The sequence below is a fragment of the Hippoglossus hippoglossus genome, chromosome 12, assembly GCF_009819705.1.
Source record: "Hippoglossus hippoglossus isolate fHipHip1 chromosome 12, fHipHip1.pri, whole genome shotgun sequence".
In the NCBI taxonomy this organism is placed as follows: Eukaryota; Metazoa; Chordata; class Actinopteri; order Pleuronectiformes; family Pleuronectidae; genus Hippoglossus; species Hippoglossus hippoglossus.
In genome coordinates this window covers 15,274,551-15,299,730 of record NC_047162.1, presented here as the reverse complement: position 1 = coordinate 15,299,730, position 25,180 = coordinate 15,274,551, and the positions used below count along the sequence as shown (strand labels likewise).

At 41.9% G+C, this 25,180-nt stretch overlaps 2 protein-coding genes across 4 annotated transcripts in view; both read left to right on the top strand.

Moving 5' to 3' along the window:
• Positions 1 to 1,057: 1,057 nt before the first annotated feature.
• LOC117771222 (putative cytochrome P450 120) lies at positions 1,058 to 23,690 on the top strand. Of its 2 annotated transcripts, XR_004615551.1 has the most exons (12): positions 1,058 to 1,457; positions 2,537 to 2,614; positions 3,018 to 3,102; positions 3,346 to 3,381; positions 3,504 to 3,643; positions 3,800 to 3,923; positions 4,170 to 4,314; positions 4,598 to 4,708; positions 7,093 to 7,220; positions 13,329 to 13,416; positions 16,823 to 18,093; positions 23,678 to 23,690. XR_004615551.1 is itself a non-coding variant. In XM_034601321.1 (11 exons), the coding sequence occupies exons 1-11, from the start codon at positions 1,268 to 1,270 to the stop codon at positions 16,982 to 16,984; spliced, it is 1,287 nt and encodes a 428-aa protein (XP_034457212.1). In that variant the 5' UTR covers positions 1,058 to 1,267; the 3' UTR covers positions 16,985 to 18,178. The 2 variants fall into 2 exon arrangements, 1 of the variants encoding a protein (XP_034457212.1); XM_034601321.1 differs by lacking the exon at positions 23,678 to 23,690 and having other exon boundaries at positions 16,823 to 18,178.
• Positions 13,977 to 25,180, top strand: part of dusp4 (dual specificity phosphatase 4) — a 29,075-nt gene continuing 17,871 nt past the window's right edge. The window contains exon 1 of one of the 2 annotated variants that reach the window (XM_034601318.1): positions 13,977 to 14,141. In XM_034601318.1, coding sequence (XP_034457209.1) covers positions 14,071 to 14,141 — 71 coding nt within the window. In that variant the 5' untranslated portion in view covers positions 13,977 to 14,070. Of the gene's footprint in view, positions 14,142 to 15,577; positions 15,583 to 25,180 lie in introns of those variants that run through there. The other variant, XM_034601319.1, reaches the window with a different exon arrangement.

Sequence of the window (25,180 nt, the reverse complement as noted above, 5' to 3'; positions counted from 1 at the left end):
CTAGAAAGAGAGAGAGAGAGAGGGGAGAGAGAGAGCGGGGAGAGAGAGAGAGAGAGAGAGAGAGAGAGAGAGAGAGAGAGAGAGAGAGAGAGAGGGGATCGGTGCTGCCATCCTGTGGCTGCATGACGCAATGGGATTAGTTGAGTGGTTGGGGCCACTATCAGTCAATACAGGGAAAACGTGTGGTTACATTTCCATAAAATGCTAAACTGCAACTTTTGCTGTGACAAAGTTTGAATATGGAAAAACCATATGGGAGGTGTCTGGGATATTATGACACCTGAGACCTTAAAGGAATAATGCAAAATCTGTAACAAGAAACTAAGTTTGAACTTCATTTTCAAGTTTATCACTGAATAAAACATTTATTCGAAAAGCTTTGGGGTGACGGGCCTCGCTGGAAAGATTGATAGGTACATACACTTTATTTTCCACATCGATGAAAGTTTGGCTTCTTCCAAATACATCAAAAGTTCATACATAGACAACACCATTGAAATCATACAGAATATAGGATATACAATACAGTCGTGCAACAAACAAAAGGTCAATGGACAGGTAGCAGCAAGTTGTGTTACTACGATTTATTTTAGACTTGGTCTGGCTGTGTTTTTTCCAGACAACCAGCAGAGTAGACTGGTTCTTGGATTGTCTGACCTCAACAAGGTCAATGAACTAAAAATAAACTAATTTAGCTGAATGATATAGAAGTAAATCAACCCAAGGGCAGACTGTGTTACACAAAATATTATAACACTATAAATATTGGATGACCTAATTATCTATATCATTCCACTCGCTAAAAAAAAGTGTATTTTATACATATTGGTTGTATCATATCTGAAGATGGTCACAGTTGTGCTGTTCCTCTTTTTATGATGAGTTTCTGTATTTCTTTTATTTATTTGTAAGTGACGTAATGTTGAATAAAATAAAAAAAATAAAACATTTAATTAAAAAATAAAAAGTTGGTTGAGTACATGGTTGATTGGTAACGATAATTTCCCGACAGGCCAGAACGCGTCAGTGTCCAGTGAGCCCTTCAGGTAACCTCGGAGAAAACAGTGACAATAATGAGCGCGGTGATCAGAGGTCGATTCACCCGCAGCCGCTCGCTGCCTCTCGGATCAAACGGATCTACACTCGGGCCAGATGAGGGTTTAGTCCGAGTCTGGACCTGGTCTCGGTCTTAGTCAAGTTCGCAGCCGCGGTTGTCCTCGAGTTGTGAGTCAAAGTGTTGGACGAATTTGCGTCATCGGCGCCTAGAATGTCCAAACTACCAGGAAATGCAGGTGTTTCGTTGCTGGGCGACAAGTCCCTGGAGTTCTACCGGGACCCGGTGAGCTTCTACCGGCAGCGGGTCGACAAGCACCGGGGGAGAGTGTTCCAGGGCCGCCTGCTCAACAGACCCACCGTGTTCATCTGCTCCGCGGCGGGGATGAGAGAGCTGCTGTGCGGTATGTCGGACAGGTGTGTGCGCGTGTGCGTGTGTTACAGGTGTGCTGGGTTGGCCTAGTCCGGGTCACGTTAGCACGGATACGCAGAGACAGTTTCCTGGTCTCGTTCTACTCCGAGGCTAAAGAACAAAAAGCCCGGTTAGCTCCACATGGAGTAAACTTCACTCGGGCTTCGGAGGGACGTGTCATGGGAGAGACTCGTGATGACAAAGAGGAAGAAAGAGGGAAACAAGGAGCTTCTATTGAGTTTGAATGTAGAATCATTGTGTTCCTGCAGGTTCCAGAGACACTGTAATGTAATAAATATAAGCTTTGTAAAGACATCAGTCCCATTAATGCCAGGATAAACATATTAAGAGGCTACTGAAGATTTATAGAGGAGTTAAAAAGGGCCTTGAATAGGAAATTACATGAGTTCATACATGAATTAACTCAACATGATATAATCCTATTAAAACTTAGTACCAGCAGATATAATTGTAAATATGCCAAACTTCTTAATGCATCATCAACTTTGCCTGAAGTTAGAAAAAGATCCTCATTCAAGTCAGGATCTCATCCAATTATATGTATTTTATTAATTAGGATAATATATGTAAACTGGAAATGTCCAGAAACACTAAAATCCAATAAAAAGAGTTGTGCCCCGTTTATCTTTGGTAATTCAGCACTGGTTTGGAGTCAGTTGGTCACATGACATGGAAACTTTTGAAAAAAGTGTGTCTTTTGAATATTCATATAAAATAGCGGTCACACTAAAAATCTATTCAATAAAAGTGTGTCCTGTTTGTCTTGGTTAATAATATCCGATATGATTTGGAGTCAGTGTTTTCACATTACATGGAAGTATTTGTGTAAACACTCACTGAAGTCTACTTACATACAGTATTTATGTTTGTGGTTTATAAGAACCTACTTTTTCCTACTTTTTCTCCTACATTTGTGAATGTTGTTATTTCGTCGAGCTTGATCTGAATAACTGACACACACGCACACACACACACACACACACACACACACCTGCAGATGGAGACATGTATATGTGTGTGTTTATGTAATCAAGTTATTTGGTTTTTCAGAGAAATCCAACGTGTTCCTGAAGGATCCCACTGACTTGATGACCAACATGTACGGTGACACCCTTGTCACCACTAATGGTAAAGACACACACACACACACACACACACACACACACACACACACACACACACACACACACACACAGCAGAGCGTCTAATCTACCTCTAAGATGATGTTACAGCATCAAGGCTTCAACAAACAAGACACCTGAAGATGTCACTTTGGACTTTGGGTCATTTTTCATATTTTATAAAACAAAAGAAACTGATAAATTCAAACAGTAATGAGCTAATTAATCAATTATGAAAACACTCAGCAGTGTCTGTTGGGCCAAGAAATCCACTGATGAGTATATGTTTACCTCTCAGTGCAGTATATAGATACTTTAGAGTTGTTAAGTACAAGATCATAACTGCATAACTGTGTTTCAATTCTGCTCAGCAAATATAAATAAGAGAAACTTTCATCTGTGTGTTTCAGGTGAAGAGGCTTGTCTTCTCCGTCTGTCCCTCACCAGCCTGTTTTCAGGAAGCTGTTTGAAGTCGTCAAGTGATTATATCAGCAGGTAGGGAAACAGGGTGTCAGCATTTAACCACATTATTTACAGCGTTTTCCAAAGATCAATAGCGTTCGGTGTGTAGTACGGGGATTTAATGCTGGACTAACTTGTGGATGTTGCTCATGTTGTTGTTATAACGTACATAATAAAGTAAAATCTGCTGCCAGGACACATGTTTTTATAATTCTCCCTTGTATTTACTTAAAAATAAGAAAATTGTGTGTTTTTCTTTTCTCTTTCTCACCACAGTGTATGTGTGCGCTGTCTGAAGGACCTCTCTCTCAGGTAACACTGAAAATCACGTGTTGACTAGTTTAGGAGCATTTAATTCATGTCATTTATATTAAAGACTAAATATTTTAGGAGAGTAAAAGTAATCTGCATCTGATGCATGTGTGTTTGTGTAGTGGGCAGCCAGAGTGTGTGTACTCGGTCTTCAAGCGTCTGGGGACGGAGTTGGTTTTGGGCCTTTTTCTGAACGTAAGAGCGGAGGAGCAGCCGGAGCTGTTCCAAGAAATCATGCAGCTCTGCACCCGGCACTGGCACGGTAAGAGACACAGACACTTGCTCAATTTCTTTTGCAGACTCATTTAGTAAGTCAGCGTTCTTGTTTTGCAATACAGCATTGCATGATTTACCAGTTCCCTTTTTTATTGTGTGAGTGTTTCCTTTCTGTCATTGTTTGTTTCCTCTGCACCCACAGGTCTGATCTCTGCCCCTGTGAACATGAAGGTTCCTCTGTGGTCGTCGGGTTTCTCCACCGCTCTGGACGCCAGAGACAAACTGATGGACATCATCAAAGACAAACTGGAGAATGACAAACAGGGGTTAGATTCCTCCTCCTGTAGAAACACATTTTTTTACTTTTTTACAACATTGAAAGTTTGCTGAACTTAGGAACCTAGAATCGTAGCGACTGACTCGTCCTTTACCTTCTTATTCAGCTTGTTTAAATCCAAATTAGGCAGAACTTTGCTTATCTCTCGATCTTCTGCAGTTGTCAGACACATGGCTGCTAAACAAATACAGTGACGTTATCTTCTGAAATTCTCTCTCCCTCTGACCCTCTCTAGTTTTGTGGGCTCTCTCGGCTCTCTCCCGCTGCCCGACTCCACCGCTGCCTCCCAGCATCTCCTGCTCTTCATCTCAGCTCTGATCCCCAAAGCGTTTGCGTCGCTGCTCACCTCCTTCACTCTGGCACTCAGCGGGAACGAACAGGTACACAAACACAGGCCAAAGTGCACAAAGTGTTGATACAGCTGAAAATATTGATCTTTAATACATAGAAATCTTGTGAACAGTAACACACAAACAGGACTTTTTAGCTCTTTTGATTGTAAGAATTTGAGAAGAATTAGCTCATTGCGTTTTAGATCGACCCCAAATAAAAAGCCTTTGACCGACCTCTATAATAACTACGTGCTCTAACTTAATCATTGCCCAGAGCTTCTTGTTTTACTATAAATCAACAAATAAAAATCTTTTCTCTTCTGAATTTCAGGAGGAGAAACGTCGGCGAGCGAGAGAAGAACCTGACTACCTGCACAACGTACTGTTGGAGGTGCAGAGACTCTGGCCTCCTTTCATCGGCGGACGCAGAATTGCTGATCAGGTAGGACATGAACACTTTCTATTGGTTTTCATAGATCACAGATCTGGTCATGGTGACTGACTTAAAAAATCATGGACGGGGGGAGGAACACCTTGTTCTGCTGAGCACTGCCACCACTGTAAATGTTAGTGCATCAAGAAGTGTGGGTGAGTTGAGGATTTATTTATACTCAAGGATTTTATTTTTTCTTGTCCTGCTTGTTCCCCTGCTCTCCTCTAGATGGCGACAGATTACTTTAGGTGAAAGTCTCTTCTGCTGTGAGGTCCTCTCTTGTGAGTGTAGTACACTCTGAGACCTACAGGGGGTGGACAGGATCATGGTACTGCTGTAAATACCAGTTTGATGATCTTACACAGTCATTTTGAGTAATTTCTCATGAAGCGTCTTTCAGCTTGTCAGGGTGGATGTCCTGAAACAACACATTTTATTTATGAGATATTTGCTTTTGCGAACCGTTGTGACGACTTTGTACTAAAATAAAATGCAAAACACTTTTGTTCCACACTGGGTTCCGCTGGCATCAGGGCCACAACAATATTGATTGATGTGTTTCCTGTTTGGCTGTGAGAGGAAGCGCGATATGTGTCATTTCACTGTTTGGTGTTATGTACTTTCCTATCCAGGATTCTCTAAGAGATTAGTTTCTCTCTTATTTTGCCTTTGTTGTCAGTGAGTCCTATTTCACTGTGTGTCTGACTATCATTAACTTCTAACTAACATTAACCAGTGCTGCTATATTTGTTAATTATTTTTTTTCTTTGTGCACTGTCAGTCATTAAAATAGTTTCTGTTATTCTGTATTCTGGTTTGACATTAGCACTGTCGACCAATAATCCTGTCTCCTCTCTGACCGGCTGCATTTTTCCGAGGTTAATAGCGTTCGGGAGCATCTCGGCCTCCTCCCCCAAACCGGCTGTTTTATCATTGTGACCTCATCCACCAGGCTTATGCAACAGCCCAATCAGAGGCATTGATCCGTCTCCGGGATTGACTCGCTCCGCTCCGCCGGAAGGAAGGAAGGAAGGGAGGTAGAGAGGGAGGGAGCCGGAGGTCTGTGGTGGTGGTGGTGGTGGGTGGGGGGGGGGGATGCGTGCTGGTGACGCTGTGAAGCCGAATCATTTGACACTTCTGGGAAACACACCAGTACATTTTGATTCCCTAAGGCGTTTCGATGGGACACGGGTTCATGACGTGCAAGGTCAAAGAAAATGACCTGAACCTAAACAACCCTAAAAAAATACAAAGTAAGTAAGTACAAAAGAAAGAGTTAAGTCCTGGATCGGGACAGATAAGAGTTAATAAGATGTTTATGCGCAGGTAGGTGTTTACGAAAAGAGAAAGATTATTAGTATTCACAATCAGGTGGAAAAAGTATCAGCTCCATCAAGTGGAACAAAGATATGCAGCAGCTGTAGCAGCCTGATTGTGTTCGGAGCAGGTCGGAGGGAGGAGGAACACACGTCTCTCCGGGAGAACTGAGAGAAAGGAGGAGGATTTGTGTAAGATTTTCCACTCCAGCAGAGAGAGGCAGGGAGAGAAAAGGAGAGCGAGGGTGGAGCAAAGAGAAACAGTGATCATGTTCTCTGTGAGTCCATTAGTGCAGCTACTAATGGATGTAGTGAAAAAGGTGAATTAAAAGGGCAACAATTGGGTAAGTGGGCTTTTTGCCCCAAGGAAACTTTGTTTAAAGGGGAGTTCAAGGAAAACATGAGGGTTAAAAATGTCTTCCATTCATTTAGGTTCAAAGGTTATTTTAGCGTGTTCTTACATTGCTGGTATTTCAGTGTATCCAGTTCACCGTCAGTGCAAGTGGTGCAAAGCCTGTAGATACTTAAATCTACTTTTATATCCTCTTCTGTTTGTATCAGATGTGAAACAGCATTTCTATGATTTTTCCAGTTTGATAAATAAAGACGTAAAGTGTGTTTAATAATTCAAGCGTTGGAAATGTATGTAAGTGAATTGTCACAGGGAATCTTGATATATTCTCCAACTGTTGGATGTTCATTAAACCTCACAGTGCAAACGGCAACGTCAACATGTGAAAGTGTAATAACGTGAGACGATAGAAAAGCTTATATTACACAATTATTATATTAACACAGAGGACAGTGAATGTTACAGTAAGTGGTGTAATTTAAGTCACAGAAAAAAAGAGGGTGTGGTTCTAGGTTTAGGTCGATATTTGTTTTTCTTGCATCAAATAAATATTTTCCATCTAAAGTATTTGACATTCTGTTCCTTTGCTTTCATGCACTATCACCACACAATGTTAATATTGTGATGTCACCTCTCTCTCTCTCTCTCTCTCTCTCTCTCTCTCTCTCTCTCTCTCTCTCTCTCTCTCTCTCTCTCTCTCTCTCTCTCTCTCTCGTTGTGTACAGGACTCCACCCTCGCAGGGTTTCACGTCCCAAAGGGCCACGGCGCAATCTACATCAGCCACGGCGTCCACCGTGACCCGGAGATGTTCCAGCAGCCGAACGACTTCCTGCCAGAGAGGTGGAGCGGCAGGTAAAGACGCTCAATATTTAGTCTAGTTATTTATTTTTCTACACATCGGACGTTGAGGACTTTAAAGTGAAGTTATTGATCTGTTCATCTTTCCTTGAAACATTTTTGAAAATGTTGAAAATGCTATATGTTCCTTTATCTGCATCCACACCAAAATGTAATGGATTCATCTCAGGCCCCATCCCTGCACCAAGTTTGGTGGAAATGGTTTAGTAGATTTTGTGTCATCCTGCAAATAGATAAACCAATAAACAGGTGAAAAAAATCACCTCCTTTGTAGAGGTAATAATGGATAACATTTTTGACACAGAATCTGTTTCTACCTGTGATCAGGGGCCATACATGATAAGATTGAAATAACCTAAATGATACAGAGAGACGCACAGGTTTGATTTTGACATTTATTCTTTTTGTAAATAGCCGACCAGTAATCTACTTTGTCTGGGGTCTAGACTGCAGAAAGCTCTTTGGTTCTGTGTTGGGAAATCACGCTGTACATACATACGCCTACATTGTTACCCTGGCAACCAATGCAGATAGATTAACAACGCCTGAGAGCTAAAATCTGACCTGATCGCTCTCACACACACACAAGCATAAAGATCGACACATACATGCCGTCTGAATACAACTGTAGATGCACAAAGAGACAGATGAAGACAAACAATCTCTGGCTCAACAACATCCTTCACTCGCGTCCTTCACCGTCTGTCTGATACCTGCCGCAGTAAAAATGAAACCCGATCGGCCTCCCTCACTCTGTCAGTCGACTGTTTTCCTATTCACCCTCTTCCTCCATTCACCCGTTTATTCTCATTCATGTTCTTTCATTCAGGCGACAGAGGCAGAGGGGGGGGGGGAACTGTGTATGTATGTATGTATGTATGTTGGTAGCTGCTGCCATGGCAACCCAGTCTTTACCAATTCTCTCTCTCTCTGTGTGTGTGTGTGTGTGTGTGTGTGTGTGTGTGTGTGTGTGTGTGTGTGTGTGTGTGTGTGTGTGTGTGTGTGTGTGTGTGTGTGTGTGTGTGTGTGTGTGTGTGTGTGTGTGTGTGTGTGTGTGTGTGGGAGAATGGTGCCCCGTGGGGAGGGATGGGATACAGAAAAATGAGTCATAGAAGATCCCATCGTGTTTGCTTGGGGTTTTTCTCTTTTTCTTCAGCACATGTGTATGGCTCTCAGAACAAAAACAGGAAACTCCCTTTTTTTAATTTGGGGTTTCCCATTTTACCCGTTAAATAGAATTACCATTATTAAACCCCTTTTAGCGGCACTTTGCTGTTTTACAAATTGAAACCAGTGGAGATAACTAAAATTATGAGTAAATAAAATCTGTTTAAACAGTTTCCTTTGAGGGATGACCCTCTCTTTCCTGACTTAAAATCACACTGTTCTGTCTATTATTCTTTTAGTAATTTATTTAATTTAGAGCCATTTTTAAAGGTCAAGAAATGTGATTATTTTTAAAGACAACCCCTCACCATCCACATCACCCCAGTTTATTTTGTCTGCATGTGAAGATTTAGCTTCATAACATTTGCATAAGTAAATTATTGTATTCCCATTTAATTTTTCCTGCAGCATTAGCACACACTGGGATTTGTAGTCTGAGTTTATCTTATCGTAAGAAACAAAGATTTTCTTTAGATAAGATGTTACAGCCTGAAAACACAAGGAACATTGTGTTTTCATTCAGTGGCAATAGAACAAAGAAAAAAACTAAAAGCTACATATTTTTATATTATACAAATAATAAATATAATATATATATATATATATATATATATATATTCAAAAATATTAATTCACAACATTTTCTTTTGATCTACATTTACGGAGTATGATACACGTTTTGAAATGGCTGTCTTTTTAAATTCACTGGTGTGTGTGTAAAGGAAGCAGAGCACTCAACTAGAAAACAATAAATCTATGAATGAATAGACAGGTAGCTGCTTCCATGGTAACTGGCCACCTCACACCCGCTTTTACCAATGGGGATTCCCCCTGCGCTGTGTGTGTGTGGGGGGGGGGGGGGGGGGGGGGGGGGGGGGGGGTGTGAATGTGTCTGGGTGTGTGGGTGTGTGTGTGTGTGTGTGTGTGTGTGTGTGTGTGTGTGTGCACATCGTGCTCTGCAGGATGGGCTGGGGTAAAAGAATGAGTCAGAGGAGAATCTAGAAAATGAGTCATAAAAATAAACAGATATATCAATAGGAAAGTTTGTGTTTTATTATACAGTCATAAAAAAAGACATTCTGAGCATTAAAGGATAAATCTGGTAATATGATATATTTGTCACCAAATCCTATTCAAGAGCGACAATGAACTGATGCAACCGTTCATGATTGTTTGTGTAGCCAAAGCCGAAGCTTATGCATCTAAGCCACAGAGTGAATCTCCGTTTGTGTGGAGAAATGTTCGAGATGAGCCTTTATTACTACGAACCAGTCCTGCTGCCGTAAATACTCACCAGAGCTCAAAATCTGCAGCTCGAAATTGAATTGAATCACGAATCGATACAGAAAACTGCAGCTGCTTTAGGAACAAATGACCATTTTTAGAGTGTGTATACAGATACACAAGTTGAGAATATATGTTTGTGACCCTTAAGATTCAGTAGAGGTTCATTTTGCTGCGAGTAATAACAGAGCCATCTATGCTCTTAAAGAAAAGTTGATGAATAAAATGCCCCAAAATATATTAAATTGTCTTTGGTCACCATGAAAGATTTTCTGCTCTGCCAGACCAAATAAGAAAGATTATGAATTGTGTTATGTGCTCCGTCGTTAATCTGTTTCTGGTCTCTCCAGCCAGCCTGCTAGCTTGATTATGAACATGGGGAAATGTCCCTTTAATGATAAGTGGCTTGAGAATGACTCTATTTCGTGAAGTATATTTTCACTTATGGTTTGTATTACCATTGCAAGTTAAGTCTCAAGTTGTATTAAACAGGTCTTTAAATGTAGCTTGTTTATAGATGTATAGATTCTGCTTAAACTAGTGAGTTTCCATGAGGCTGAATAAATGAACCTAGTCTCTCTCTCTCTCTCTCTCTCTCTCTCTCTCTCTCTCTCTCTCCCTCTCTCTCTCCCTCTCCTCTCTGTCTGTGTGTGTGTGTTTGCTGAATCTCCTCTTCCATCCTTCCCTTTATCTTCCAGTCTGTTTCTCTTTCCTCCGACCTGCTTCTTCCTCGGCCTCTCCATCTGCCAGTCTTCCTGGAGAACACTTTTTTCCTGTGAGCCTTGATAGTTGCCTGGCTCCTCTCCCTCGCCACCTGGCTGTTTAATTTAACGACTGCGGTCCTGTTACATAACAAGCCCACCTGCAATAACTACAGTTTAACCACATCGTCTGTTTGTGCACACACACCGTGCATGTGTGTTTCTGTGCGATACTTGTGTATATTGTGTGTCCCAGCACATATTGTCAGCGTGTGTGTGTGTGTCTGTGTCTGTGTGTGTGTGTGTGTGTGAGAGTTTGTGTGCGTGTTTTTCCAGTTGGAAGCAAATAGTGAAGATAGCAAGTTAACATCCTGTCGGCCAAACGCCACACAGGCCCTGGCTGCAGATAAATGAGTCCAACAGATAAAAGTCAGAGCCACTGCAGCAGGTTGTGTTGCTAGTTTTAGATCAATCTGAAAGAAGTACTGACTGTTTGCTCAGCTTATTTTTTTTATAATGTATTTACTGTAAAAGAGCAGGATTTTTTCTTGGTAATATCAAGTTATATTGTCAGATTATTGCTCTACGATAAAAACTCAGGAGTAGGAACATTCTTATAATTATAACATAACCCTCTTAAAGTATTGAATGTGATTCTCAAAGCAATCAACTCTAACCAGAGGGACTTTTTAGTTTTTATTTCACATCTTTAATTCAGCCGCCATTGTTTTTGCATAGTTTTATTTCTATTTTTTATGTCAACCAGCTATATTTCAAAATCGGACAAGTTAATTTTCTGTTAGGAGCCTGGGATCGAACCACCAACCCTCTAGTTAGAGGGCAACCCGGTGTACCTCCTGAGCCACAGCTGCACCACATTCATTAGTGTCTGTAGAGACCTAACTATCCAGGAAGACACCTCTCCTGTTTGAATCCCCAAAACAAATCTGAGTTGAACAACTAATCTATTTAAAAGCACTCGAGCAGTTATTTTGTCGTCTCTCGCTCAAATAAAACCAGAAGTTCCATCATTTTGGATTTGAAACAACTTCTTGCTTCGTTGCTTTCAGGTCAATTCGTTGCTTTTCTTAACTCCAGACATTTGTCGTCTTTGCTCCATTTCTTCTTTTGTGACTGTTGAATGATGGCAATCTAAAGAGGCCTGGTGCTCGTCTTAAACCATTTATATTTAAGATAATTAAAACATTTTCAGCCATTGGACGACCGGAAACATGTCAGTTATGGTATCAGAGAATCTTTCTGACTCCTCTCTGTGAAACCTAATGGGTAATTACATTAAATGCATCCATGTATTCAGAGTTTCATTACACTTTATGGAAGAAGAAATGATTATACTACACAACGGAGATTATACAGTTGTGATTCACATCCTATCCGCTCAGCATGTTTGATTTAACCTTATGCTGGACTGCTTCCTAAGTCTCTCTCTCTCTCTGTGTCACAGTATTACAAGACTGCATTACGCACTTCAAGTCTCACTGTTTCAGGATGAGACTAATAGTACATTAAACCATTAGACAGATGCTGCAGAGAACACTAATATTCTCCCTCTATCCGTGCCTGTAACTCACACACACGATGGACGCAGACTATACACACCGCTAATGCTTCCTGTTTGCCTTTAATCAGAGCTCAGGTTTCAGGAAGACAGGATGCATTAGCGGTGGGAGGGGAGAGATGGTCTGTATCAGCAGGCTGTTGACAAACCTGAGCCGACCTGCATCTCCTCATCTTAAAGATGTTTTGAGAAGAAAAGAAGCGTCATCCTCTCAAGAGTCCAGGTGATTTGCCTCTTGATCCGCAAAAGAGAAAATTGTCATTTAATTGGTACAGAGAGGTCGGAGCTCAAACTGGTAACATGGGTACCACGTTTAAGCAGAATTCCACTCTTTTTCAAACCTGGGCCCTATGTCTATGACTGTGTGGGTGTAAATGAATGGTAATGGTAATGTTGCCAGACTCTTAGCCAGACCCAGAATAACAATTTGAGACGTTTACTGGTGAAAAAAAGCACTTTTAGTGGACATTTCATGGACTGTCCCATAAGTACCATTCATTCACCCACACACATTTATAAACATAGAGCTCAGGTTGAAAAATACCTGAATTCCCTTTTTCAAATTAACCCTGTGGACTTTTTGACGTTGATGGAAGAAACTTGATTTCACCCACAGAGACTTCGAGCTAATAAGTGAGGACATAAACAATGCAAGATACAAGATAATCATAAACGGCTTTGCTGATGCATAAAAACAAGGATTTAAATACACTCAAAATGTCTTAAGACCTTAAAGAAATGCACAGTAGTAAACACTAATTTTCTTTGTCTAAAATAAAACTCCACAGGGCAGCTTTAAACTCAGATATAGTTTTACTGAACTACTTTAAAATAAGACATGAGAGGAGAAATGTACCCAATCTTAGTGATTGACTGCATCATGTAAAAGTTTCTATGAGCAACAAGTACATCAGTGAAGAGTTCTCTCTGTTCTGGTTAAGATTTTCTCGATGCCACATTTGATCACATCTGCATTTATTCACATACATTGATGAACAAGGGTCACTATTCACTGGCCACCCTTCAAGTCCTGTCATTGGTTGTGAGGCCGTGTTAAGTGACGTCCATCCATCATGTCATCATCGTCATCTGATCTTCATATGATGTCACCTCTGATGATCATTCTGTGGATAACAAACGCCTCCTTTGACAGTTTTGTTGAGATGCGCTGAACAGCAGCATGAAGGGCTCATTATCCTGCTGAGCCAGCGACCATGAATGGAATCCAGTCCTGTTGAACAATGCTGGATTGAGTGCTCCGATTTAAAGAAAGGAAAGACAAGCACAAGTGTTTTTTTTATTTCCTGATTTATTTGCACATATATGCATTTTTTTTAAATACCATGTCACTGTGTTTTATTGTCTGTGCAGGAACGCAGGTCAGGAGCATTTCCTGTGCTCCTTCGGCAGCGGGCCCAGGAACTGCATTGGATCCAAGCTCGCGGACGTCTTCCTCAAGGTGACTCTGCTCATAACACTGACATTTTAGGGATTAAGCATAACTTTATTATAAATAACTATATATAAAAAATAAAACACAAGTACAACCTAATATATGGAACTTTAATTGACACGTACACAACATGTAAACATGAATGCACCTCTTTTCTGCATTATTCAGTCAAATTAAAGTTTTCATATCAGCATATATCAGCAAACTTAAACCCCAATATTGATACGACTGTGAAACTTCTAAATTGGCTGATAAATGTAATAATAATTATGGATAACTAACAGACTGTGGTTGTTGTTTGTTTATGATATTTTGAGTCTAAGTTCCGAGGTTTTGAAGCTTAAATAGCTCAGTGAATGAAATAAGAGAGAAAGAAAGAGCAGAGATGGAGAGGTGAACCATCCCCCAACCGCTCAGTAAATAGAACACTGCTCATGGGAATGATCAAATGCTTGGCCATGTGAGTGTGTGTGTGTGTGTGTGAGTGTGAGTATGTGTGTGTGTGTGTGTGTGTGTGTGTGTGTGTGTGTGTGTGTGTGTGTGTGCGTGTGCGTGTTTGAAAGAGATATCAGACGAAAAAAGTCCAGGTACAGTTTGTCCTGTTTAAACCACCTGCTCTTCCCCACGGTGACATTCACCATAGGCACCGTCGCATATCCCATGAGACACGTATACAAACACAAACACACACACACACACACACACACACACACACACACACACACACACACATACATCCACATCCTATAGACGACACCGGAACAAGACAGGTGTGCTGCAGGTGTTGCAACAGGAAGGAGGGAGATTTATTTCCCATGCAGGGCTATTCTCTCTGGAAACAGTTGTGTGTACTGTACAAGTGTTGACACTGGGGAGTCCAGGGCTATTTCCAACCTGAAAACAACCTCTGTGACCCAGTTTACCCAGTTTACCCAGTGGCGCCTCAGAGTTATAACAAGAAGTGTGAGGATGATTTTCAGTAGTTGCAGATTAATCAATTGTAGTAGCTTAAAAGTTCTGTTTTATTTTTGAGCTGACTCAGGCCTGATTGAATGGAGCTCAGGTGAAATGTTCCTGGTGGTTTAATGAACTGCTCGCTCCTCGTTCTTCAGCGGCACAATCATATCTCATTATTTAAAACTGGATTACTGATTCGAGATGGCTGCTTGTTTTTTTATTGCTTCGGAAATGGCATGAATGGGATAATGTGGGCACAACATTGTCCTCATGCTTTAGCTCCCAAAGTGGACAATGAGTAGTCACGTCCATTTACATACAAACACTTTTGCCATTGTATAGTGTCCACAGCGGGTCAGCTATGTGCCACAGTTATAGCAATTCATGCCTCGGCTGTAGTCAATTGTGAAATAACCTGATGTTGAGAGAAAGATAATATAAAATGTGTTTATATTTGCATAATTTGAATCTGTCTTATTCTAACAACCAGAAGCTGGTTTGTGAAATAATGTAAATACCTTAGGATTGAAACCGAAACACAGCTATATTGGTGTTTGCTATTTAGGCCAAATTCCAGTTAATGTCGTATGTCAGCTGATGAGCTCTGTGGTGTGTGGCTTTCCAGAGCAACAGGAGATAAATAAGGTCAAAAGAATACAAAATAATCTGTACCACACTGCAAGTGCACTGTAGTGAATGTATGAGCTCTTTCTGTTAGTTAGAATTTAATTATAGTCAATAAAGTTGCTGCTGTGAAAGGTCAGGTTGGTCACTAAGGTTGTACATAACCGAAGGCAAACCAAACAATACCTCCACTAACACCATGTTTTTGCAATGTTAAAGAAAGTGGAAAAGAAATAGTAGTAGTAGTTCTGGATCTACTTGTTTGCCTGGATCTGCCTCGACCCCCCCCCCCCCCCCCCCCCCCCCCCCCCCCCCCCCCCCCCCCCCCCCCCCCCCCCCCCCCCCCCCCCCCCCCCCCCCCCCCCCCCCCCCCCCCCCCCCCCCCCCACCACAATATTTCATGGAAATCGGTTCAGTAGTTTCTGAGTAATCCTGCTGACGGTCAAACAAACCCAGATGAAAACAACCTCCCTGGTGGAGGTAATGAAATCAGGAGTGAACTGTAGCTTTTCTTCTGATGTCAGGAGTTCCTCGGTAAAAGTCGATCTCTGATAACCGCAGCACACACATCGACTGACCCCACACAGCTGCGTCACAACGTACAGGAAGTGTATACACACTATCCATCACACTGGTGAGGTTTATTTTGCACTGATGATGTACACGTTGAACCTCATCCCTCACTGTAACCTGCTCTGCTACGGCTAAAACACCAGACTGATTGGTTCTTTAAAGTGTGTCTGATTGGTTCTCAGCAGGCCGACGACTCTCGCATGCCACCACACACACACACACACACACAGACACACACACACATAGAAGGGTGTGACCAGAGTAAAAAGTAGACCGCAGGTCAGAGATGTGACTCATCGCCGCCTCGATTCATCCCTCCCCCCTCTCTCCTTCCTCCCTACCCCCACCCTAATCATCCTTCTTCCATCCTCCCTCCCCGCTTCATCCATCCTGCTCCTCCCCCTCCATCAGGCAAATCTTCATTCATAAAGTGGAGGGAGGTGGGGCAACCGGTGGATGAGTCTAGTCAGATCAGCGGCCGAGTATCAGCCAATAAGAGATACTGGCTATGGAATTACCAGCCATGCAGATCTGAGTGCAGCCATAGAATGAAAATAGAGCAGAAGATGAGGTTTCTTTCTGTCGCGGGGGGGGACATAGTTGAGCTTTTACATGAAAATATGAAAGGGGACGTGTTGATGCAAAATAAGAATTACAGACAGGAAACTGCTGGATGGTGTTCCAGTGACTGAAGTGAAAATTTACCATCTACTTTCAGATTTTGTTCGTGCAAAACTGTCACATATACATAGACGACGTGACAGCTCCACAAAAGTGAAGCCAAAGCGTCTTGATTGCCATCTGGTGGCTGACTGCAGTACAGGTCCTGCCTCCTCCATGTTAATGGTTGGATATGGATCAAACTAAAAAGTACACGTCAAATTAATTTTTTCTCAAAGAAATATATATGAACTTGAGAGGCGACGTTAATGATTCAAATCTTTACCCAATGTTCGGTTTCAGCTTGGCTGCTAAAAGGTGCTGCGTTGCTTTGCTGTTTCCAAATCTGGGAGGAAAAACAACATACAAGCAAAGTGTTATGGAGGCTGTAGCTTTGCAAGTTGGAGAGTTATTCAGCGTTGGCGGATGCTCGTGCTCTGCCAAGTGCCTTCTAGTCTCAACATTTCGTTTTAGCTCTGCAGTAAAAAAAAAAAGTGCAGCCCACACTGCTGTTAAATCTGTAGCGTCAATAAGTAAGTTAAGTAAAAAATGCAACATGAATCAGGGTTGTTGTTGTTTTGTGTGCCGCCCTGTGCAGGAAGCCTGCGTGTACCTGTTAACGCACTACGACTGGCGTTTGGACCCTCCATCACAGGACCTCGAGTACAAATGGCTGCCTGTGTCTCGCCCCGCCAACCCCCCCACCATGTCTTTCGCCCGACTGGATCAGACCAGATCTGACAAGAGTGACACCAGCTAAGGGATGCACAGCATATTTAGTGACGTTACCAGTTGATAGATTTTTAAAAAACAACAACAACATGTAGGCTCTAAAGAAATCTGAGATAATATCCGAACACACTGAGAGGGAAGCCGTCAAACTGAGAGGCTTTCCCCCCGCTGCGTATAATACAGTAATCTTCCTGGGGGAAGCCGAGGAGTGTGTTGGTTTCACTCTGCCAGTTCCTCTGCAGCTGTCTTTGATGAATCTGCACCAGAAAGTCAATGACTCATTCTTCCTTTGTTAAATATGACAACGCTAGACGGTATATTTTTTTTCCCTCTTATCCCATATTTTACAGCATAAGAAAGATCACGACACACAAATCTCTTCGGCTCATTAGATTTAACTGCAGCAACTTGTCTCGTACATCAGGCTTCTCTTCAAGGTTGAGCTGATATATATTAAAATTGTATTCATTTTTTTTTACCTGTTTTTAATTCAAATTGATAAATCTCCATAGCTGCAGTTTTAATAATGTAGAAATTGTTTTTTTGCCACACTGTAGAGTCAGTGTTTCAACTAAATAAATCCACACACACACACACACACACGTGCACACACAAACACACACGTGCACACGCACAAACACAAAGGTAAGCCCTCAGATTCCATCACTGACGGCAAACTTGCCTGCCCCCCCTCCTCCTAGCAACCACCACTGCTTAGCAACAGTTCGTCATACCGACACTGACTTGTCCTCCCTTTAGTATGCAAGTCTGTCTCTCGCTCTCACTCAACACGCACACACACTAACCTGGTTATTTTTGAATGCGTTCAGTCGGCAGTGATACGCACGCCATCCGAATCACATGTAAATGATGCCAGGAGGCTTGTCAGAGCACATGCCTGCATTTTAAATAATTTTTGGAGACTTGGAATGATTTTTAGCACTTGAATCGTGGACCACACGAGCCTTACTGTCCGCCTGCGACACTGATACCAGTTTTAATGTCTTAATTTATTCATATGAAAGTGTAGCAGTAAAAATGATACTGTTTATGTTTGTATCTGTTTCATAGAAATGCTGTAAGCGTTAAAACGTTTGTAACATCATGTGATGTTTTTGAGACAGAAATCTCGACCTCGTATTGTTGTTTTATCAGCCTGTGTTTAAAGTAAAAAATTGCTCAAATATGAGTAAAATGTTTTGTTTCAGCTTCTTCTCTTTGTCACTTCTGTGGTTTTGAATGCCACAGATTCATTTTCTCAGGGTGCCTGGTTTTCACTGAGCGTTTTAGTGCAAGAGTTCCCGTGATGTCAAACAATGACATGTCCTCTAATTACTTTCAATAAGACAAATCATAGATTGTTGAAAGTTCACCCTAATATATATATGAAATTAATATTCTCCAGTAAAACCAGATATAATAATATATTAACATGAAATAAAATATCAAACAAAAGACAAAGAGTCGTTCTATGTGGTGTTTGCATGTTTTATCTGTGTGGGGTTACTCCGGCCTCCTCCTCCCACAGTCCACAGACATACTGAGTGACGTTAGATTAATTGTAGACTGTAAATTGTCCGTAGGTGTGAGTGTGAATGATTGTTTGTCTCTGTACGTTGGCCCTGCGATACACTGGCGCCACATCCAGCCAATGTGAATAAGTCCTGGTGTGTAACATGTATAAAAAATGTGAGCTATGCTGTTAATGCTGTCTGCAGTCTGTATAATCAGCTGTAGGTCTGTGTCTCAGAGACGCCTTTGTCCTGCACAGAGCTGCTCAACAAACCCACTGTTCTCTCTGCTGCTGTGGCCGAGAGGGGTTGAGCGGCCGTCCTCTAACCAGAAGGTTAGTTCGATCCCAGTCTTCCCCATCTGCATGCACATGTGTCCTTGGGCAAGATACTGAACCCCAAATTGCCCCTCATAGTAACGTGCTGCCCACAGATGCACTGTATGAATGTGCGTGTGAATGGGTGAAAAACTGTACTCTAAAGCACTGGTCTTCTAGACTAAAGATCAGACCATCTCTCACTCACACACACACACACACACACACACACACACTCTGATGCACACTGAACTCTGCTGCAGGCTTCCATATTTCTCTGTTACACTCTCACATACTCTCGGAGACATAAATCACGTAGAATCTAACAGAAAATGGGGTCCTTGTGAGCCGAGTGCTATGACTCACTGCTCTCCCCACACTTGTCCATTAGCTGATGCTCTTACTCGACAGGCGAGAACAACTTGCTCCGAATCGTCCTCGTGCCCAAGAACAAACAACTCTCGTTTCATTTATTTCATTGTTTCGTCTCATTTTCTCTTTTGTAGCAATTTCATTATCGTCTGTTTTTTCTGTTTCACTCCTACGATCAAGTTTAAATCGATGAGAGGAAACTGGCAGGCTGAACATTTAAAGAACCATCCTCATGGTTTCTGTGTTTTAGCTCAATATCTAAAAGTCATACATACTTTAATATGTGTTCATTTCTATTGCATGATAATGGTTGAGGTGGTTTTTTTCGTCCGTCCTTCCAGGTTTGAATTTGTGGTTGTATGATTGAAAATGCTGAGAATTTAAACGTTTCCTTGATATTGATGAGGTTATTTTTATGTTAAATTATGTCAAGGTCATATTATCATTGGTACTGATATTCACTGTGGATAGTACAGTTACTCGCGAGAAGACAAGTTGGAAGTTGCTTCCACATGTGTCCATTAAATACTGTATAAGGCCCTTTAGAGATCAATAATCAACGTGTAATATCTTGTTTTTTAAATCAAGACACAAACTGAAAATAGAATACTGAAATGTATTCTCTTATTGTAGTGAAGCAAAAGAAAACCCTTATCTGTGAAGTCAGGCATCAATATTCTGTAACTTCAACTGTCATGATAGGTTAACGGTTGGAAACATGCAGAATTAGCTGGAACTACTGGATTTCTGTTTGTGCACACGTTGCACATAAAACACTGATCTGATTTAGACACGTTGTCTGCTGCAAGAATTCAACCAAAGAGCCGTGAAGTCACCTGACGGACAGATCAGCATTTCACGCTGCACATGTGTTGCGTTCCACTCTAAACCGACTACGTGTGCTTGTCCTTCACATTTTAAAACATCATTTAAAAAATCACCTGACAGCGTGTCCTTCAAACAATGCCCCAGTGAATTTGCTCTGGTGGAATGTCCATCTATTCATTTATACATTTACTTCCCGCTTGTCCGAGCAGCCGGCTAAGCAGGGTGTTCCTGGCGTCCCTCTTCCAGCTCCACAGAGGGATCCCGTGGCGTTCCCAGGCCAGATGGGAAATATAATCCCTCCAGTGAGGGATTATACTTGGTCTTCCCCCGTGGGTCCCTGCCCATTAAACCTCCAAGTGAAGGTGAATGGCATTTTAATGATTTTCGACGATATGAGGAGCAGAGGTGGTTTTGATACGTCTGTGAAAGGCTCATATTGGCAGATTCCTTCAGAGTGTAGAAGAAAGGGAAACACTCACTCCACGTGGGGTTGTCCAGGCTCAAGAGAAAAAGTAAATCATGTCAGTCGCCCTCTGACACACACGTGTCTAACAGGAGGCAGGACAATGTATCCAGATGGCAGAACAAAGCCTGGGGTCAGTTTTAATGAGCAGAGCTAATTACCACATGACTGTCCTGTCCGTCCACTCCCAGTGGACTGTTGGCCTTTAACAGGGTATACAACAGGAAGTACAGGCAGGAAAACCCCCGACACACATGCTGGGACACACACAGACACTCGTCACTGTAGACACAAGTGGGTAAGTAAGCACATCTGTATTTAGAGATCACATTTCGAAAAGCAGAAATGTGATTTGAAAGGCGCTAATAAAATCACACAATGATACGCATGTTGATAAATAATTCAATTAAGAATGAGCCAAACTTGTGAAAAGAATAAAAAATGAGAGAAACAAAGGTCTCTGAGGAAAGTGAAACCTTCAGATGGAATTCAAAACACTCTCACCTCCATGTTAGCAGATGGGACATAAGTGGGATAAACTGAAAACCTATATTTCCGATAAGTTTGGTTTTAAATGGTTATTTGAAGTTATAAAATGAGATTGAAAGTCATGATTGACAGCTGAGACAGAACCAAATTACTTCAAAAGGGAAAGATGGTGGCACCGGTATCTGAGAAGAAGTGGAGACAAGTCATCCATCTTTATTTTGACAGTCTCTGGATAGAGCAGAAAGAATATTGTTTAAATCCATTCCTTACTTTTCTGCTTTTCTTGTGAGAGGCCTATTCTAACTCTTAGCGTGAGTAACTGTTCCACTTCGCTGTGGTTGGATAATTCCTGTTTCCTTCATATCAGCTGTTTTCATGTCTACAACAGTTGGACCATTCTGTAGTTGAATTCCTGCAGCGATCCCCAGACCTCACAAAACCACAGAGACACACATCCACTCAGATAAACACACAATCCGACAACACAGCAGCACGCGCTCGTGTTGCTTACTACAGTGTTTGTCTGTGCTCAGACAGGCAGGAAGGAAGCAGCCATTAGTCACCGAGGTGCCATCACGCACTGTTTAATTGTCTCATTCATCTTCGCTCTTGCTGCCGAACGGCACGCTGCCGCTCAGGTTCACCGGGGGAAACCCTCGGCAGTAGAGCACGCCGTCAGATATAAGTGTGTGAGGCAGAAAATGGGCCTGTATCTCCTGACGTAACTGCCTCAGACAGAAGTTGGAGAAGTGGTCAGTTGTAGTTGTCGGTTTCGGTCGCTCAGCTCCACAGAATATTTAATGAACCTCCTGGGACTTGTCGAGGAAGTTGACGGATGTGCGGACGCGGCTCCGAATCTGTAGTCGTTTCCTCGGTTGTCAGCACTGATGGAATCAGCGAGGGAAAGTCTTCATGAGAGAATCTGACTTGAATTTTAAATGAAATAAGGATAAAAACACGGACGAGTACGACTTACATTCATTTCTGAAATAAGAAAGGTCAAATATTTTCTTCCTACTTCTTTAAGCCATTAATTTGTTTGTGTTTATTTTGTTTAGTGATACATAAGTTGACTAAGAGTCTTGCAGCTCTGTGAGTCACACAGCGGAGGGGACCACCCTGAAGGACACGTCAGTTTACTGTTACTTGCTTTTACGCGGGAAAAAATTATTCCTGGCATAAAATACAGGGGAATATATTGATCAGTATTCCCGTCCAGAGCATGATTTAAAAACTATTTGGAATATATTTCATTAAACTTTCATAATTATTTAAATCCTGAAGTGAAATTATGATTTTTATGGAGTTTTCCCAGGGGATATTTAATCTCCTAATAGCTCTTCTTTTTATTTCTGTAATCCTTTTTTGTATGTATGAATTATCTCACATTTTCATAGCTGAGCTGTTTGTAATGTTGCTGATCAGCGTGTTCTTGCAGCAAGAAAACATGGATATGTGGGTGTTTAGCCTCCAGTGTGGGTGAAAAAAACCTGATATAACACCATTCTCACTTTCCTTCTGAAAACACTGTAAATACAGAGTGATAACTGTAAAATAAATAAAGAATCTCTCATATTCTTGATTCAGAAAACATTACATCAAACACTCAATTAATAAACAAACCAACAGAAGTGTTTCTTTTATTGCTCTTCAATGCTTTATCGTCCCCGAGCTTCTGACACTAGAATAACTCATCAGCTCATTATGCACAGACTATTTCAGGAGCATCTGTCATCAACGTGTGATTCTCAATATAACTTTAACATTAAAATCAAATGTCGTTCCATTATGATTCAATTGTACGCGGGGGGGAGATGGAGAGAAACCAGGGGAATCAGATGAGTGGCTCTGAGTACAGTTGAGTAAATGCCTCCCTCCCTCGATGACTTACTCTCACTCTGACTTGCAAACACTCTCAACCACTCGTCCTCCTCTTCTGTCTCTCGCACCGTGTCGCTGCCCTCGATCCTCTTCTCCTGTGTGCGGTCGTTCGTTTCAAACATCACGGAACAACACTTGAACTGTTTTTAGCTGCTCGGCTAGTGGCTCCATCTCCGGTGACGTCCACTTGGAGAGAGGAAGAGGTGGAAGGGGAGGATGGATGGAGGGAATGAGAGGAGGGGAGAGGAGGTCAGAGGAGAGGAGGAGGGAAGTTAAATGAAAAGTTCAGCCACAGTCAGAATCTAAAGGATGACATTTAACTGTGTTGTGGACTGAACTCGCTGAGCAATGAATCTGAACTGCATCTTTAATTTCTTTTAGGTTGAACTGTTGCATATGAGACATACAAAACAAATATCATAAACTTGCTTCGTCCCGATCGTACAGACTTCCATAGACGCACAGCGAGCGAGCTGCTGAACCAGGCCACCATCCAGACCCGCTGCATTCTTCAAGCCTGAATCGGTGCCGTTTGCTCGGTGTCACAAAGCTCAGTGAACAGTATGTTTATCCTCGGCTGTTCGGAAAGCTGGCTTTCCAACACACTGAGATATAAACACAACAATAGCCGGTCTGTTTCCTTTACAGCTTTTAGCCGTGCTCACATAGCTTGAATTAGGAGGTCAGGCCACTTCTCTAATAGTCCCGCTTCCCACTCCTGACCGTTATATACACAGTGATCCGCTCATTCATGCAAACTGATTGGTTCAGGTACAGAGACAATTCCAGTTGGTATAGTTTTTGATACAATGAACTCAGATGCAGAGATTTGGGGTTAAAGTCTTGCATCACTTTCATAGTGTGCTGCAATGTCTACAATCAAAACTTTTCTTTGATTCAAGCCGTTGATTTTTGGGCAATGAACTCAAAGTCTTTAGTTTAGTTTTATTTATAAATGTAATGCTATTAGAACAGGGTGGAATTTCCTAATTGACGGTTGAGATCGACTGGGCGATCGCGGCTCCAGACCCTGATCGCCACTGCGCAGGCTCTGGTTCCAAATGCACAATATGGCGGCGCTCGTATCTGGGATATTTTGGTTTAAATTTTCCGGATAGTGGGAGGAAGTGGAGACATATCGTCCATCTTTACGTACAGTCTATGCTCTCACCCAATGATTAGCTGGGATTGTCCACAGCCCCTCTGTGACCTTCACATGATAAGCGGTGTACGTAGATATTGGATGGAATGATGGATGGATGGATTGTATTTTACAATTGATTAAGATATATATATATAAACTGTCCACTTTTGCTTTTTCAATGATGGATAATGATAATGATAGGACTGAGGCTGATTGCGGTAGGAATCTGTGCTGCGGTGAATCATCACAATGGTTATAGACTGTTGACTCACTTCAATGCTTCATCCTTGAATCCTCCACGCTGTGTTTTTTTCTTCCTCAGAACTTATCCCAGTGGGAGTGTGGGAGGGGAATGTTTGTCTTTGCACAATTAGAGAAGATAACAGCAGTTCGAACATCGGGAGCTACAGCAAAACTCTCCCAGTCCCGACACTTCGACATGAGAGAAAAGACTGAAAAACACATCTCAAGAAAAGCGAAGAATGGATTCTGTGCTTGGCTGATGGACTGAGTAGGAGTTGGACTGTCAGTTGCAGCACTCTCTCTCCCAAGTGTCTTATCCGCCTCCTCCTGGGTTTAGATCGTTTCAGGATCTGAAGATGTAAAAAAGCTATTAAAAGACTGCCCACTACAGTGTCTTCCTGAATGTGATAAACAAAGTGTACTTGAAGTGCAGAGCAGGATGGGTAATAATCCCGAGCAGGAGACAACAACTGATACACATGACCCAAAATATCATCTAATGGTTCCTGGAAACCATTAAAGTGCAATGTTGAGACGAATGTGTGACAGTCTGAGGATGTTATTCATGGGAACTAATTTGAAGAAGGAGGCATTTCCCCTGCAGCGAGCACGAGGCCATCCCCTATTAGTGGGAAATATTTGATACGGATAAAAAATAAAGTCGCTCAAACGATCCGTGGAGAATTCTGTCTGGTTTGAAAATTACATAACATCCTGTATGTAACAGCTCAACTCTCCTGTAAATATTGTCCAAAAGTCGCTCTTTACCAAGGGCTGGTTATTTATAGATGGTGTGTTCAAGCAAAGGGCATTGCTTGCAGCATAAACAGATAATGGGTATCCATGGCAAAGTCAATGTGGATAATGCAGTGCACTTTAAAAGGTCCAGTAAATGTGACTCAACCCTCACTTCTGGAACATAATGATATTTCGTGGTCGGGAGATATTATGGCAGAGAAGAGGACGTTAGTACTGT

What these genes read in the sequence shown, in the direction of transcription:
- LOC117771222 (XM_034601321.1), top strand. Translation starts at nt 1,268, where the DNA reads ATGTCCAAACTACCAGGAAATGCAGGTGTTTCGTTGCTGGGCGACAAG. An exon ending in GATGAGAGAGCTGCTGTGCG is followed by an intron (nt 1,458 to 2,536) that starts GTATGTCGGACA and finishes TTGGTTTTTCAG; the next exon opens with AGAAATCCAACGTGTTCCTG. An exon ending in GACGCAGAATTGCTGATCAG is followed by an intron (nt 4,709 to 7,092) that starts GTAGGACATGAA and finishes CGTTGTGTACAG; the next exon opens with GACTCCACCCTCGCAGGGTT.